The 15,951-nt window shown below is 40.6% G+C and overlaps 1 protein-coding gene across 5 annotated transcripts; it reads right to left on the bottom strand.

Moving 5' to 3' along the window:
- Positions 1 to 1,051: 1,051 nt before the first annotated feature.
- Positions 1,052 to 15,781, bottom strand: tnk2a (tyrosine kinase, non-receptor, 2a). 5 transcript variants are annotated; one of them, XM_066666902.1, is made up of 18 exons: positions 15,458 to 15,781; positions 12,088 to 12,425; positions 11,426 to 11,603; positions 10,479 to 10,549; positions 10,053 to 10,280; positions 8,646 to 8,798; positions 7,992 to 8,269; positions 7,550 to 7,676; positions 7,148 to 7,294; positions 6,915 to 7,009; positions 6,497 to 6,691; positions 6,112 to 6,203; positions 5,779 to 5,823; positions 4,958 to 5,437; positions 3,830 to 4,764; positions 3,512 to 3,607; positions 3,198 to 3,331; positions 1,052 to 2,964 (listed from the first exon to the last, which is right to left on the bottom strand). In XM_066666902.1, exons 2-18 carry the CDS (start codon positions 12,133 to 12,135, stop codon positions 2,958 to 2,960), a joined length of 3,309 nt encoding a protein of 1,102 aa, XP_066522999.1. In that variant the 5' UTR covers positions 12,136 to 12,425; positions 15,458 to 15,781; the 3' UTR covers positions 1,052 to 2,957. The 5 variants fall into 5 exon arrangements, with proteins under 5 accessions (XP_066522999.1, XP_066523157.1, XP_066523238.1 ...); XM_066667060.1 differs by having other exon boundaries at positions 3,204 to 3,331; XM_066667141.1 differs by having other exon boundaries at positions 10,053 to 10,259.
- Positions 15,782 to 15,951: the final 170 nt, after the last annotated feature.

The following is a 15,951-nucleotide window of genomic DNA, read 5'->3' as shown; positions in this document are numbered from 1 at the left end:
AAATGATCTTGCCACTTTATTTAAGGCTAAGTACTTTAATCTCAGAGCACTTAGCATGGTCTTTGTGCCTTGATCAAGGCTTTCTTTCCCTACACTAACATTTATAGTCTATATATTGATCTGAAAAGTGGGAGTAATTACTGGTTGGATAGTTGGATAAGGCGCAGTCCACTGTCAGACATGACTAACACTGATTAGCTGTCGAGAAAATCATTTTTATTTCTTATTGCTTCTTAAAAAAAATGAATATAATTCATCCAAGGCACGCCACCAATGATTAGTTTGATTAAACTACTCTGAATAGTGGGAGCCTAGTGAGAACCAGAAAAACATTTAAAATGCTTTAGAAATGCATGTTTAAAGGAGCAATGTGTCATTATTTTACCATTAAAAAGGACTACAACATGCAATCATAACACAATGATTGTGCTACAACAGATGAGCTAGTCTCTGTAACTTTATATCTATAAGGTTGACCAACAGGGTAAGTGTGTGTCTAATAAAGTGGCCACTGAAAATAATAAAGCGTTTAAAAACTGCTGTGTCCAAACTATCCCTTGTCAAAATAGAAAGTATTAATAACTACTAATACTAATACTTAATGTTATTTTAGAACATTAAACATTAAATTAAGTTACACGTATACAGTGCATACACTAGTCGTATGTTATTTATGTCACTCTTCTAATACAACTGAAATACATTTCTCTGAGGAGTCACAGAGGTCCAATGTCCTGGACGTTGTGGGTTATTTTTTCCCCTCTCCCCTGAGAAAATTGTCTACTACTTTTCACCAAAGTCTGGTCATTTTATTCCTGTACATGTATACTCTTCCTTTGCAGTGGTTTCCATAGCATAGCAAAGGGGCTGAGGTCTTTGTCCAGTTCCTCCACATCAAACTTGTAAAACAAAAATGTGTGCTCATTTATCATGACGATAATATGCTGTCATTTGGCACAACTCTACACAGACTACAATATAAAGAATATTTTTTCTTTCCGCGTGTTCGCAGTGGGCAGGAAAAATAAATGACATCAAACCAAGCACTTGTATAGATTTATTTCATTATAAAAATACAGATGCATTATGAGGCTTTACATCTAATGCTATGTACAGCACGCCCAGCACTTTAATAACCACTTCAGTGAGTGGGGTGCAACCTGAAAAATGTGGAGTGTGTGTCGTAGAACACATCTCACCAGCAGTTCAGAATAAACTGATGATCAAACATGATTTCAAAGCTATACAAGTGGACAAAAAACCACAAGACAAAAAACAGTGCACAAGCAAATACTGGCTCAGCTAGGCAGGAGAGCATGCACTGACTGAATCCATATACAAAGTGCACAATATATCAACAATTTCAAGACAAAAACCTTATATCTCCTGTTCTTTACATTGTGTCACAATTACACATCGAATGGACCAATTGAAATGCTGCAACGTGACTTGGATAAAAGCTGTTCTCTGGTAAGAGGTTAATTTCCTTTTCTGTAATGTTACAATTTGGAGATGAAAGGTTTTGTTGACAGCCAGTAAGCTGAAGTTTGCTGAAGTGCAGACTGGCAGGGAGCTTTATAGCAAAGTCAGATCCATATTTAAAGCTTTGGCAGGCCTACATAAACTAAATCATATAACCATAAAGAATCTACCACTGAATTGCTGTTTCTCTGATACTTCACCTGAGCTTAAGCTTTAATGGAATAAAGCGGAGTTAGAAGAATATAGAAATGCAGGTCCACATTCAAAACTTGCTGGCGCTTGGAGTATTTGCACCCAAACAGGCATAGAGCAGAAACAAAACTATCTGAAGGTCTTTAGTAGCCTCAAAAGATAGATACAGTACATAGACAAATAAACAGACATATATATATATACATATATATATATATATATATATATATATATATATACACACATATATATATATATATATATATATATATATATAAATAAATACTAAGTCAAATATTGTATAAACAAATCCTGGTTTCTTCTGAATTATATTATTTTAAATTATTTATGGCACATAAAAGAAAATTAAAAGGCTGACCAGTTCCTGTAAAGATGACAGTTTCCAGGCCGGACAAGCTTTAGAGAAAAACTGCATTTACACACAAAGAAATATTAACTGAAATTTATAATGCACCTTAAAATTGAGGTATTTTGACAAAAAGCTGAAAGAGCTTTGCTTTATGCCTTCTAACTAGGCTGAATGGGATTTTTCCCACAGTTCCAACAGCTGCTCCTACAGAATGCCTCAGCGGGCAGAGCATGGACAGGTAAATTAGGGCCTGTTCGTATATTTTAAAGAATATTAATTTTAACCAAAAAAGGTGGTATGAAATATGTGTCTAAACTGAGGAGTAATTAAAATGAATGGTGAATTACAGACATTCAGTTTGGGTTCTCTGTCAAACCCTGTACTGCCCTTAAACAAAACATTCAGAATTCATATAGTATAAATATTTCACGTAATGAAGGCAAATAAATACAGTAACATTAGCATATTAATCTGTTTTTACCTTAATATCATACATCAAAAACATACTATAAATATCAATAAATATGTGGACAAAGCATAAATACCTATATATAATGGACTTATTAACTATTTTAAATCCAGTGTTCCTCTCTTTTCTATTGCAATCCTAAATTCCATGCAAAATGAAAATGTAATACAATTGAACTGGGATTCCCACAAAATAGAAATTTAAAAAACAATAAAAAATAACCCACATTCTTACACTTCAGCATGTTTTTTTTGTATTGTTTTGCCAGACATGGCAATTTTTCAGTTATCAGTAATCATTATCATACCTCACCATAAACAATGAATTTCATAAAGAGCAGTGCATCAACATCAAGCGGCTCCAGACTCGGCTGAGTATCAGAATAAGCAGCTGTGATTTCCACTGGACAGAAGGACAGTGGTGGGATCATCCTTAAAGCTGGTTTTAGTATCTGTGACAAAATATAGAAAAAAACACCCAAACTCAATACAAAAATAACTTGAAAATAAGCTAAGAATCTATTCTCAGCCCAGAGACGCTTACGTGGACCTAGGCAGAGATATAAACCTGTCTTATATTCTAAATATATCTATTTTTTCACCTTCAGTTCTGAGAACAGTCTTTACTCAGCAGCAGTGAGAGATTGCATGATAGAACATAGTAGACTGGGCTACTGAATTTTACCTATACCTTTGCCTGGAGGGGCCATAGGAGTCCAGCATCTGTGTGCTAGCCTGCTCCAGGTTCCAGTTACACCGTTGCAGAAGCTCCACGCACTCAGGCCGAGGCTTCAGGCCTAAGCGGAACAGTTGCTCGACCTGAACACACGTGCGCATACACAAAACGAGCTCAGTAGTCACAATGATGTTTGTACAACTGAGAAATTTACAGGCATCTGAAATCCAAGATGGCTGACACTGTTAGTTATTATATTAATTGTTAGGTACATTTCTCTTGTAGTTCCCTCAGCATAGCAGTCAGAAGAGAAGTCATATTACCTTAAGATATTTCACTGCCTCTTGGATGTTCCAGCTGTGACTCTGGAGGGCAGCCTGGCATTCCTCCACAGTTACTCCATGGACTGTCTCCTGCACCTGTACACACCCACCCAAAAAAAAAACATTATAAAAAAAAAACAACAACAATATTTGTGATTGTTTTGTAGAAAGGCAGGACTGTGTGTATGAGGATAAAAAATAGGATTGCATTGTTTCTGTTAAAGTAGTTCAGATAAAGAAAAAAAAAAGGGTAACACGACATTAATCTAAGCTACAATAAATGAGGTCTTATATGAAACAAGGTCTTGATGTGCGTACTTGTCTGACACTGCTGTAGGAGTTGGCTGGTGTTGCTGGCTGTGAGTTTGAAGCCTGGCCATACGAGCTGCCTGGTCCACTGGGAGTAGGTAATAGATTGGGCTTGACGACCTGCTGCTGGACCATGGGCCTAACGGTGGCCATGTTTGTGATTCTTCTGTCTTCACTGCTCTCTGAGTCCTTTAGAAACTTTTCGTATTTGTCCAGATACGCTGGCTTCTCTGGTAGAAGGTAATAGTGCGTGCTACTGGCCTTCACACCATCACACATAATGGGCAGAATGCAGGGACTTTTTGCCTGAGCCTTTCCAGTCTCAGTGAAGCCATACTGGATGTCCCGAGGGAGCTTACTGGGGGTGGATATGGGTTTGGAAGGGGAGCAGGAAGCTGTGGAGGTGGTGGTGGTGGATGGAGCACAGGAGTATGAGGAAGGAGAAAGGCAAGAACCTAAAGAACCAACACAGCACAAGCTGGGCTTCTGCTGGGGAGAGCATGCATATGGGGCCATGGGGCTGGGGGCTCGAGAGCTTGGCTGGGACACAGCATGGTCTCTTGGAGGGATCTGAGGGGGCCTACTTCTGCCTTCCTCGTCCCCCAGTGAGGCTGAGAGTCTGCTGCCATAGACGCTGGCACGCTTTGAGGGTCGCATTGGAGGAATGGGGATTCTAGGCGGTATCTGGGGTTTGTCCTCATAAGAGGAGGGGAGAACTATCTGCCGGTGAAGGGCAAGAGAGTGAGTAGGAATGGGGGAAGAAGGCAGTGATCGTCCTGCAGGCACACAAAGCTTCACCATCGCCTCTCTCTGCAGCTCCTTGAAGATGTCTGCAGACTGAGAGAAAGAGTGAGTGTCCTCTGCTGGTTTGGAGGGCAGGAACAGGTTGTCTTCAACAACACGCATGCCCAAGCTGCTGGAATCTGAATCTCCTTCTGTTTGCCCTGGAAAACAACACATAAATACGGACACTTTTGAGTCAACAATCCATCTACCAACGTGTGTTTTTGGACCGTGGGAGGAAACCAGAGCACCTGGAGGAAACCCACGTGGACACAGGGCAAACACACCAAACTCCTCACAGTCTATCCAATACAGATATATCAATATTTATATATAATATATAACATTTCGTACCCTCCACCTCGCTGTACTTATGCTCGGTCATACTGTCATTCTGTTCAGCAGAGGCATTAATAGAGCTGACCTCCACGTCCTCCTGTTCCTCACCCTCAAAGGCCACCTGGTCATAGGCAGGGAGAGGAGGGAGGGGCCGGGTGTCCCAGTCGACCACTGGTGTCGGGTGTAGGGGATTGGGCAGGCTGCGGTAGGGGCTCTGTGGTGGCGCTGTGTCCAGAATAGAACCATCTGAAGCTAACTGCAACTGCTGGACCGTACCAGAGTTGGGGGTTTCAGTAATAGGAGAGGGCGATGCTGAGCTGAAGCTGTCATCTCCAAAGTCAATGAGCGAGACCTCGCTGAGACGGTCTGCAGGACTTGAGCTCTCCCACGGCCGCAGGCGCAGCCCCAAATACGTTGGTGTCTTCAGGGAGAGCTTCTTCAGCCCTGTCACGATTAGATCATCGTCATCCTCCAACACCGAATCATAGAATGGCTCTGAGGACAGCAGACAAATGCTTTTACACATGTGTTTCTAAAAAATTGTATGTGGTTCAAAAGATGTTGAAAGAGTATATATATATATATATATATATCATACAATCATACAATCTTTTAGGTCTATTGTGGGTAACATTTTGAAAGGTGACTGACATAAGAAACAATTTGCCAAATGATTAATTTGTACAATATAAAACTGATAATGTTGGACAAGCAGTAAACATTCCTTCTCAAGCAAAATAAAGACATTTGAATCTGAATATCATACATTTATTATAGGAAATGTTATGAATTGCTCAAAGTAGAGGCTCAGAGAAATGAACACTGAAAGTTCTTACTCTTAAGAAGAACGGCAGGCTGAGGAGGCCGAGGAGGAGGTTGCTCTAAGGCACCAGAGAGAAGAAAAGAAGGCCAAGAAAATGAACCCGAAGTTCAGCAATAAGATAATAGGAACTGAGCAGTACACTCATATAATAAATAAATAAATAAATAAATAAGTGTTGGGATGTGTTGAAATTTGCAGTTAAAACAGGAAAGTGTGACTTCACTTTTTCTGTAAAATTTTCACTTTGCCCCACTCCCAAAATTTGTGGAAGGTGTTGCAGATATCAAATTAAATAAAAGTTGATTCCTGTTTGTACTGTTCAATCACTAGACATTCTTTCACTCACTTTTTGCCCTGTTGGGTAATTTAGTAGGCCTGGCAGTGTTTGGATCCATCCCAAGAACATCAGGAGGGTCCATGGGGTTCCCAAGGTACAGACTGAATGAGAAAGGCGAACACACAACTCAGAATTAACCAATGTTGAAAAAACAAAAACGAAACAAAAAAATTTCATAAACAAAAAACCCTGACTAAGAAACAAGCACAGTGGCCCCTCACTGAGAACATAGTCCTGTACTGCACTCTTGTGGCGAAAGGTGGAAAACTACTGTTCATCTATAAAGAATCTTGTTCTGTACTAAATACACGCTCAGCAGTGACTTTAAGACCTTTAACTGTATAGAAAGCCTGTCGATTGACAAAAACACAATGAAAAAAGGAAAATGTCTTACTCATCAATTTTATCAGGGGCTCCCCAGCTGCGGTGAGGGTCCGTGTCCCCGTGGCCTGTGTGGATGAAACTGTGTTTCAGTGGCCTGCTGATGTCATGGGCAGAAAGGCCTGCTACTGAGGTCACCACATTTCTGGGGAACTGACCAACCTTCAGAGTCTGTCTGTTCTGCCCTCGCCACCAGTAGTTTTCTGCCCTAAATAAAGTAATATAGTAGACATTTATAACCAGGTGAAATGAAAAAAATAAAACCTTAAGTGTTGCTGTAGATTCTAAATCAAGCTCCTCCCTCTCCTGTTTATATAGAAATCATTATCTACACTTCCACTAAAGAGCAATATTTTATATGAACATTCCCTGAAACATTTCTGAAAACAACATTCTTCATTAGTAGACAGGGTCTTGGAGATCATACTGACCTGCCTTCAATGATTGTGATGATATCATTGGCATGGATCTTCAGCTTGTCTGGCTCATCAAAATCTTGCAGAGCTCTCATGTCTGTTGGCATGGTCTACAGATATATAATATTCACAGATGTAACGGGGGCTGAAGCTCTAAAAACATTCGTAAAAGTCTTCTCATAATGGATATTATAATAAGAAGAATTATTAATAATAATCTCCACCAACTAACCTAACCTAACTATTACCTCTACTAGGAAGTCCCTGAGGGCCACAAATGTAGGCCTGTCCTCAGGTTTTGGAGACCAGCTCTGCAACATGACGTTATAGATGTCCTGGGGACAATCTTCTGGTTTAGTTAGTCTCTCGCCTTCTTTATCTATTTTATGCAGGATCTGGAAAAACGGCAAACTTAAACCTGGGAATTCCCGGCTGGGTGTGAGCACAAAGTGGATATATCATATATTTTCTGTATATTAAAAAATAATTATGGATAAGTGCGTGTATCAAAATGGAACAAACATATAAATCAATGGAGTAGCATTCTGAAGAAAGGACATATAAAGTAACAGATAATGGTTAGTCACTGTGAAATTCCCACCAAAGAAAGCCAACTAAACAAGCAGGTTATGAGAATAAGATTTATTTACCTGGCTGCCATTGAGACCAAGCCATGGCTCTTGACCATGAGTGAACATCTCCCATAAGGTCACTCCAAACATCCATGTATCACTAGCATGGGAGAATGTTCGTGTTTTCAGGCTTTCTGGAGCACACCTGTGAAAAGTACAGAGAGAATGACAAAGGATAAGAAAAAATAAGAAAGACAAATAGCCAGTCATATAACAAAGTTTTGTTCACATAGCAAATCAAGCCAAATTTACTTCATAAATCAGAGTGGGTCCTGCACATAGGAGCAGCCATGTGTAAAACAGGTTGCGAACTGAATCTCTGACACATCCAGACCACTAGGTGTAAGTATACTTAACATGAAGAAGAATCATTTGGGAAATGTACTTCATGCTGCTTTAAGAAACAAATTTAATTAGCCTTGCTGTGTGAACAAAAGCTTACTTCTCCACTGCCTCTCACCAGGCGAAGGGCACTTTATGGTGCTCCTGCATGACATAATGGTCATCGTTCTTGGGCAATGCCCTCATTAGTCCAAAGTCGCCGATCTTGACCAGGTCATTGGAAGCCAGCAGGATGTTGCGTGCGGCTAGGTCTCGGTGGATGAAGCGGCGGGACTCCAGATAGGCCATACCACAAGAGATCTGTACAGTGTAGCGGCACAGCACTGAAATGAGGATATGACCCTGCCTCTTCCTCAGTCTGTCCAGCAGAGAGCCCAGAGGAGCCAGCTCTGTCACCTGCACCAAACACATGCACATCTGACCTTAACACCAGCACAATGTCCATGCATACAGAACTACCCAAACAAATCTAAACTGGGTACTGAACTATTTGCTGGAACTGCTGACTTGTTATGACACGTAAAATGTTACACAGATTTACCTTGATCCCAGATATAAGTGTAGTGTAGTGTAGTGTAGTGTAGACCTTCTTTAAACTTAAACATTAATTATTTAAAAGGAAACTAAGAAATAATGAAATTAATGATCAATTATTAAATTATTTACACTTTATTTAATATCAACCAGATTTAAATCTGAATTTTCCTCAGAACCTTAATATTTCTGTTCACGTTCATGTACACAAGAAAGTCCACATGACTTTCATGCTTACCATCTTCATGGGGTGAGTGAGGACCACTCCATACAGCTGTATGAGGTTTTGGTGGTTCAGAGAATGCATGGCATTAACCTCCTGTATGAAGTCATCCAAACTCTCTGCCTGGTCCAGCAAATCTGTCTTCAAGCACTTCACTGCAACATTAAGCTGTAAAAAAATAGACATTAAAAGGGGCCATATTATGGGGGATAATCTAATTTTGAGTGCATGTAGGCATTAATTTTCAGGACCTGGATCCCAGCAACCTTCAAAATGTGAAATTGAGCAACTCTGTCTGTTTTGGTGATTTGCCTAAGCCTGAAAACATGAGCCAAAACGAGTCATTCCCGTTTCATTCTGTGTCATACATAAATAGCACGTGCTTCCCCATATCCTCCTCTGAGTCTCTCTGGTCACAGCCCTAGACACATGTTGATGAAAGTGCAAAGATGAGGTGAAAATGCATTGATTCAATGCAGAGAAACTTTTGAGCACCTCGCATTTGAAGTAGTCAGAGGCTCATTTTCAACAGGGGCTGATACCGGATGTTCAGAAAAGGGCTGTTTAGAGAGGGTAAGGAAAGTGCTGTGTTGTTTGGTCCTTGTCGTATTTTGATCAAAACATGTCACAGATGTTACAAAACCCCAGGGAACTTTGAAACATATGGAAAAAGGTGTATATGTCCCCTTTAAAGCAACATAAAACACAGTTGTCTTTAAGTATGTGTCCGAGAGAATGGATAAAAACTAGAGGTCAGTGTACACCTACAAAAAACAGCTATGTATATACAGAAGTAGGTACTTGCATAATTATGTGAATGGATGACAGAACACAGGGACATGTTAAAGACTCGATCAGCATTCTGTCAGCATTGCTTATTCACCCACACCATCTGCTTGGGTACATTTGATCACATTGGCAGAGTTACTGAGTACAGATCTTCAGGGTCTGCATGTTCAATATTTGCCAGAACAAATGTCGTCTGCCCACCTTTCTTTCTGCACTAACTTTCAAGGCTGCGCAATATGGATAACACATCATACTGAAGTTTGAGTGGCATTGGTCAAAAAACACATTTTCTTTATTTGAATATGAGAACACATCATCCACAGAGAAAACACACTCTAATAAATGATTACTATATTGCTGTTAAATTTTACATATTGGAAAAACTTATTCTTCACTTGCTGCATAATCCATCCCAGCATTTCACAGGTAACTTGGTAGTGAGATAATAAATGCTATTCACTTCGCCTGTCAGTGGGTTTTTAAATCTTGTGGCTGATTGGTGTATTTCTGTTTTAAGGTTATATACTTATCTGATCCTACAGGAGCAGTATTTTTAATGTGCTCACAGCACTTTCAAATTGGAAATCCCACACTATCATAACACGTAATAAACAGGTTTACAGACCAACTCACCACTCTTCCAGAGGGGGCCTGCCATTCCCCTCGCTTGACCACACCGAAGGAGCCGTCTCCTAGCTTCTCAAAAAGTGTGAGGTCCCTGTCGCTGATTAGGCAGGTGAGGGCGGACGGCTGATCTTCGCCTTCGCCAGCTGTGGGCGATAAAGCCCGGAACACAGCATTGGTCTGCGACTCCGAGTCTGGACGCTTCCCTGTGAACACCTGCTGACCCAGACACAGAGACTGCAGCTGAGAGTGATTCCACCTGCCTCTGACCCATTCACTGCACTGACCAAATATAAACAATACAATTGACAGTAATTCCATTGGCACAATCTAATGACTGTTAAGGGACAACCAAATTTCAAACTGATTACAATAATATGCAGCAAACAATGCTCTGGAACTTAAGATTGAAGACCTTGTGAAGCCACGGCGTACCTTGCTCACCCAGGATTTGCGTTTACACATGGCTCTCCTTCGCTTTACTGCTTCCCACAGTCTTCTCTGACCTTCATAACAAGACAGAGAATCCATTTTATAACAGTACAAAACCACTGTATCAGTATTTTCAGTTTTACCCTACACTATGCACATTTTTTGAGTTTGCTCATATTTATCCCACCTAAAGAAAAGTGATGGCTGTCAGCCACAAAAGCGTTAGTGGGCTCAGGTACTGTTAGCTAGGGTTAGGATTACAAAATGCACACAGACTCTGAGAACTTATGCTGGGTCTTAGACAGTCTTGCATTCTCTATGGGTAGTTAGTCTGCAACTAATATGGAAATAGTTAATGAAGTGAACAAATTTATGCTAGCCCAAAAGCTGGACATGTGGATTTACAATGTTAATGTACATGATATCTTATAATTACACTTCTATTTTTTCATGCTAAAGGCTATCACCATTTCCCATCACATGTAAACAAAGTTTGCGGTAAATATAGTTCAGCAAATGTGTTCTTTGGAAATTTGGCATCTATCCTTCATGTCACCTGCATTTCACCCCACCTGTCTGTGAAGCATTTGCCAACTATGCTACTTCCTGGAACATAAGGTTGGAGTAATATGCTGGTACATTTGTGTCACCTGATATACGGCAGAATCATAAAGGGTTAATTTTCCAAATTAGAACAAGTTGAGAAAATATTTATAAAGGGATACACCCTCAAAAAAAATAAACATGTAAATGGAGCGAATCACCCACAAAGCAGAACTGATGTTCTGAAAATACTTCTCTGACTCATGTCTGAACTCACTCAGCTTTTTTTCAATCACCATAAGGACAGATGCCTTTGGGGTGTGGGTGACTAAGTGATGCACTGACACCTGTGCTCAGTGTGTGTGTGTTTGTGGGCAAAAGGTGACGTTGGTCCTCACCGCACCCACCTGGCCGTCCCATGCCGATCTTCTCCAGATCCTCGTTCTTAACATAGTCGAAGTGTGAAAGGCGTGTGACGTTGAGGTCATCACGGATACGGAGAAAGTACTGCTGCAGCTGGACATCAGTGAGTAGCTCCATGAGCCACTCTGTCCCTTCATCTGTCTGCATCGCTCCCCCAACTGCCTGCAAACACAAACACAGACACACATTTTCATAGCTAGCAATGACACCTCAAGAGCTAAGGGCTGCTATGATTATCTACTTTCTGGCTAACCTGCAAGGGCTAATGCACATTTCCTATCAGTCATGGGACAGCAGACGTTGGCTGCTAATGCGATTACTGAATGAAATAAGGCAATGTACATGGACGCTTGAAGGAGAACAATATACTGCTCATTGGTTAGCACTGCAATAAACAATGATGTAATCATGCTGTCTCCAACTTCACGCAGCAGATGGCCACAGCTTCAACAGATATCAAACTCCCTCGATCTCTTATCATCATGGGATCCCGATCATATAAATAAAAAAAAGGCCTTTGCTGCATCTTTACAAACATTAGACTACTGTAGTAACAGCTCAATAATCATTCAGTTAAAGAAAGCACACATGCAAACAAATGACAACTAAACACTCCCAAGTTAGCATGCAGTGCCCTGGCCTTTACCTCTTCTGTCTCGTCATGCTGCGGACGGTATTCCGAAGCGCCTCCCATCTCCTATGGCCTCAAAGCTAACGTTGCAAGTAAGTGAGAGTCAGAGAGAGGGGAGAGTGTTCTGAATCAGGCTCCCAAAGGGAGTGTCCTGATTTCACATTCTACTGTGGACTCCCTCTCTTATCCGGGATATTGTGCTATACTTCAGCAGGTCCACTTCAACATCGCCCATCGCTAGATGCTGCAGAGAGTATCTGTTGCTGTAGTGTTCCTCTTCTCCATTTTTGAATTTTGTGCACAAACAAGGGTTCCATCTCTGCTCCCTAGGTAGAGCTTCGTGTAAGCCTGTCCTGAGTATAAAGCAAAATGCAAAACCTCTCAGATCATTCCTTTCTTGCCTCGGTATTGTCCTCACCCCATGCTGTAAACTGCCTTGCTTGTTTTAGCTGAGTCACTGCAAGATTGCATAGCTCCAAGCAGAGCTCAGTCCATTTGTAAGTGCTCTGAGCCTGAACAGTGACCCTTCCTGCCACTCTTATTGCACTTAAACCTCCTTATACTCTTTAAAACCCTGTTCCACATAACTGTGTGTGGAAATTGATATCTGCGTGACACTGTTACCAGGCCTACCATAAACCTATTTTGAGAATAGAGCTGAAGGAGAATTCATTCCAGTGTCAGTCTGCGTGAAATCACCAAAGAACTTTTAACCGACCATCCCAAATCTGGCTAATGCGTTCAGGAAATAAAATCACTGTACCCTACCTTCGTGCAAACATCCAGATTTGTCAGCAGAGTTTTCAAGAAAATAACAACAAACAATATTTGTTGGTAGAATTTGGAATGTTTTTTTTTTCCATTTACTCATTCATTTGGCATAAATCTTATTTTTATAGACATAATAAGAGAACAGCAAACACTAGAACAAGAGTGTCATTTACTTATCAGGACTTGATCTTATTCATGCAAGTCCTTCTTGGCACCCTGCACTGCATACTGACAGTAGATTGTTGATGGTTTTACAGAAATCAGACACATAACTGAATTAATTTAAACCACACATAGTGGAAAAATGGAGCCAGCCAAATCTTCACTCAGAACACGCTGATCTTCTGAGTGCTGTTAAATTATTCAGCCTCCACAGCACAGAAGGAAGGAAGGAAGGAAGGAATGAAGGAAGGGGGGGTGGATGCGGGATGGAAAAGCAGGGGAGGAATGAGAGGATGTTTGCTTGTTTATGTTTCTTGTATTCTAATTAATTTAGCAGGTAGTGTCGCAGTCACACAGCTCCAGGGGCCTGGAGGTTGTGGGTTCGATTCCCGCTCCGGGTGACTGTCTGTGAGTAGTGTGGTGTGTTCTCCCTGTGTCTGCTTGGGTTTCCTCCGGGTGACTGTCTGTGAGGAGTGTGGTGTGTTGTCTCTGTGTCTGTGTGGGTTTCCTCCAGGTGACTGTCTGTGAGCAGTGTGGAGTGTTCTCTCTGTGTCTGTGTGGGTTTCCTCCGGGGGCTCCGGTTTCCTCCCACAGTCCAAAAACACACGTTAGGTGGATTGGCGACTCAAACGTGTCCATATGTGTGTGTCTGTGTTGACCTGTGAAGGACTGCCGCCCCCTCCAGGGTGTATTCCCGCCTTTCGCCCAATGATTCCAGGTAGGCTCTGGACCCACCGTGACCCTGAACTGGATAAGGGCTTACAGATAATGAATGAATGAATAAAATTGTATAATTTATTTTATTTATAAAATAATTTCTACAATAGTATCAAAATGTCCACATCAAAACTATATAACTTAACTCTGTGAACCTATTGTATCTGGGGCATGATCAAGTAACAGAATCAAAAATGACATCTTTAGCCCTTAGGCAGATTTCCACTAAGACAAGAGGGATCAAGCCTGGGTGTGAGAATGAGCGAGACAGTGAATGAACAGGTTGAGTGAACACACATACATGCCAGTGCCTGCATAACCACAGGATATACAGGTATGGGCTATCTGTAGTTATTTGACATATTTAGATGAGTATCCGATACCTAACTAACCAATATTCATACAAGGCTGAAATGGAAACAGTGAAACTGTAGAAACCCCATAAAAGTGAGTGAGTTTCTTATTTAGGGCATTACAAACATATAGCACTTGTATATGTAAGACTTGTATATTCCACATATATATATATATATATCGACACATATACATAAATATATATATATATATATATATATATATATATACATACACACAAAGACAAACACTTCCATGTATATATATATATATACATGGAAGTCTTTGTCTGCTACAGCAGTCTGACCTATCCAGCAACGTCCTGTAAGCTTTATTAGTTACAAACACACACAACAGGATACTATGGAGCCATGCTGGTGACACCCCTTCCAAACAAATGAACAAGTTAGAACAATTTAATAATGGATGGAAACTGCTTATCAGCGCTTAAGAACGACCCATTTATTTTGAGGCCTGTTAGGAGCAGGACTCCGTAGGATATATCTACACCTCCTGACGTCAAACAAGTGCTTCATCCTCATCACCTAACGTTATAAACACACAGAACAGAGTCGATCTTCTCAACGCTAACCGTACTCCCGTTACTGTTTTGACACGACACTGAGTGAAATAAATAAACGACACTGAACGTGACCTATGAAGTGGTCAGGACCAGAAACACTGAACCAAAATCGATTCAAAAGCGACAAACATGCTCGTTTCACATTTAAAACAGAGACTATTCTGGTTACCCGAGTACATCACTGAAAGAAGTGCTTCGTGTTGTGCTCCATAATCTGATAAGGTTGCAGATGAGTTCCTATTCGCCAATGTCGTATAGCTGCTAAAATTTTGCGTTCCACCTTAAATGATACAGCTGTTCTGGCGTTGACAGATTTTTTTCTTTGTAGTATGAAGACGATAGAACGTACATATTCAGAGTTATAAATATATAATGGATTATATTTAAATTTACATGTCCTCGCTTTGATTCATTATTCGAATTTCCGTTCCACCTTAAATTGTGCCTCACATACACTGGTGCCTTAATTAAGGTTTTAACACAACTCTTTAAAGGTTCCCTGTAATAAGGAGACCTCGAAACATTTACATTAGATTCAAAACTGAGGCGTCCGAGTGTAAGAGCAGGAGTATTTAAGGGGAAACAGAAAATCTGAAAATAAGTACACCGGCGCCAGATAGCTCTAGCATTTAAGGTGGAAAGGACAAATAAAAGAAAATACGAACACATGCTAATTTATCGATGTTCTAAGCTTGTTTGGGTTGTTTATCATCAAATCTCACAAACCGTTTAAGTACAGTATCGCTATCTGTTGAACTGCAGCGGTTTGGGGATGTGCTGTAAACAGGTTACCGTTACCTGTAACGCCTCTCTCTCGCAGTGTTATGAAAGGTCGAAGCAGAGATGGATCCTGCTCATCTTTGTGGAATGGCGTTAATATTGTCAGTACAACTGATCGAAATAAGGTCCCTCTCCTGCCAAGTTTAGTACAACCCGTACCACCATTTCGCTGCGGATTAGCCTGTAAATACCCCTGGACAACACATCTCATCCTCTTAAAGAGATACCGCCACTCTCTTAAATTCAATAGAAATGTCAACACTTCTTTAAAACTTATTTATAAAAGTTGTACAAACTGACATTTTACATCTTCGTTCTAAACTGAATTTTCTCGTATGGAATATTACCACATAGCGCGGGTCCCTCACATGAGGTAGACGCGTTTAAAATATGTTTAGCTAAGAATCTCTACTAGACTCTGGCCACTAGGTGTCAGTAAAAGGATAGCCAATTGAAATTGAATCATTATAAAAACGCCAAAAAAATAAATAAATAATAAAAAAAAAATCATC

The sequence above is a fragment of the Hoplias malabaricus genome, chromosome 1 (genome assembly GCF_029633855.1).
Source record: "Hoplias malabaricus isolate fHopMal1 chromosome 1, fHopMal1.hap1, whole genome shotgun sequence".
In the NCBI taxonomy this organism is placed as follows: Eukaryota; Metazoa; Chordata; class Actinopteri; order Characiformes; family Erythrinidae; genus Hoplias; species Hoplias malabaricus.
Note: the sequence above shows the minus strand (reverse complement) of the source record. Positions and strands in the feature narration are given on the sequence as shown.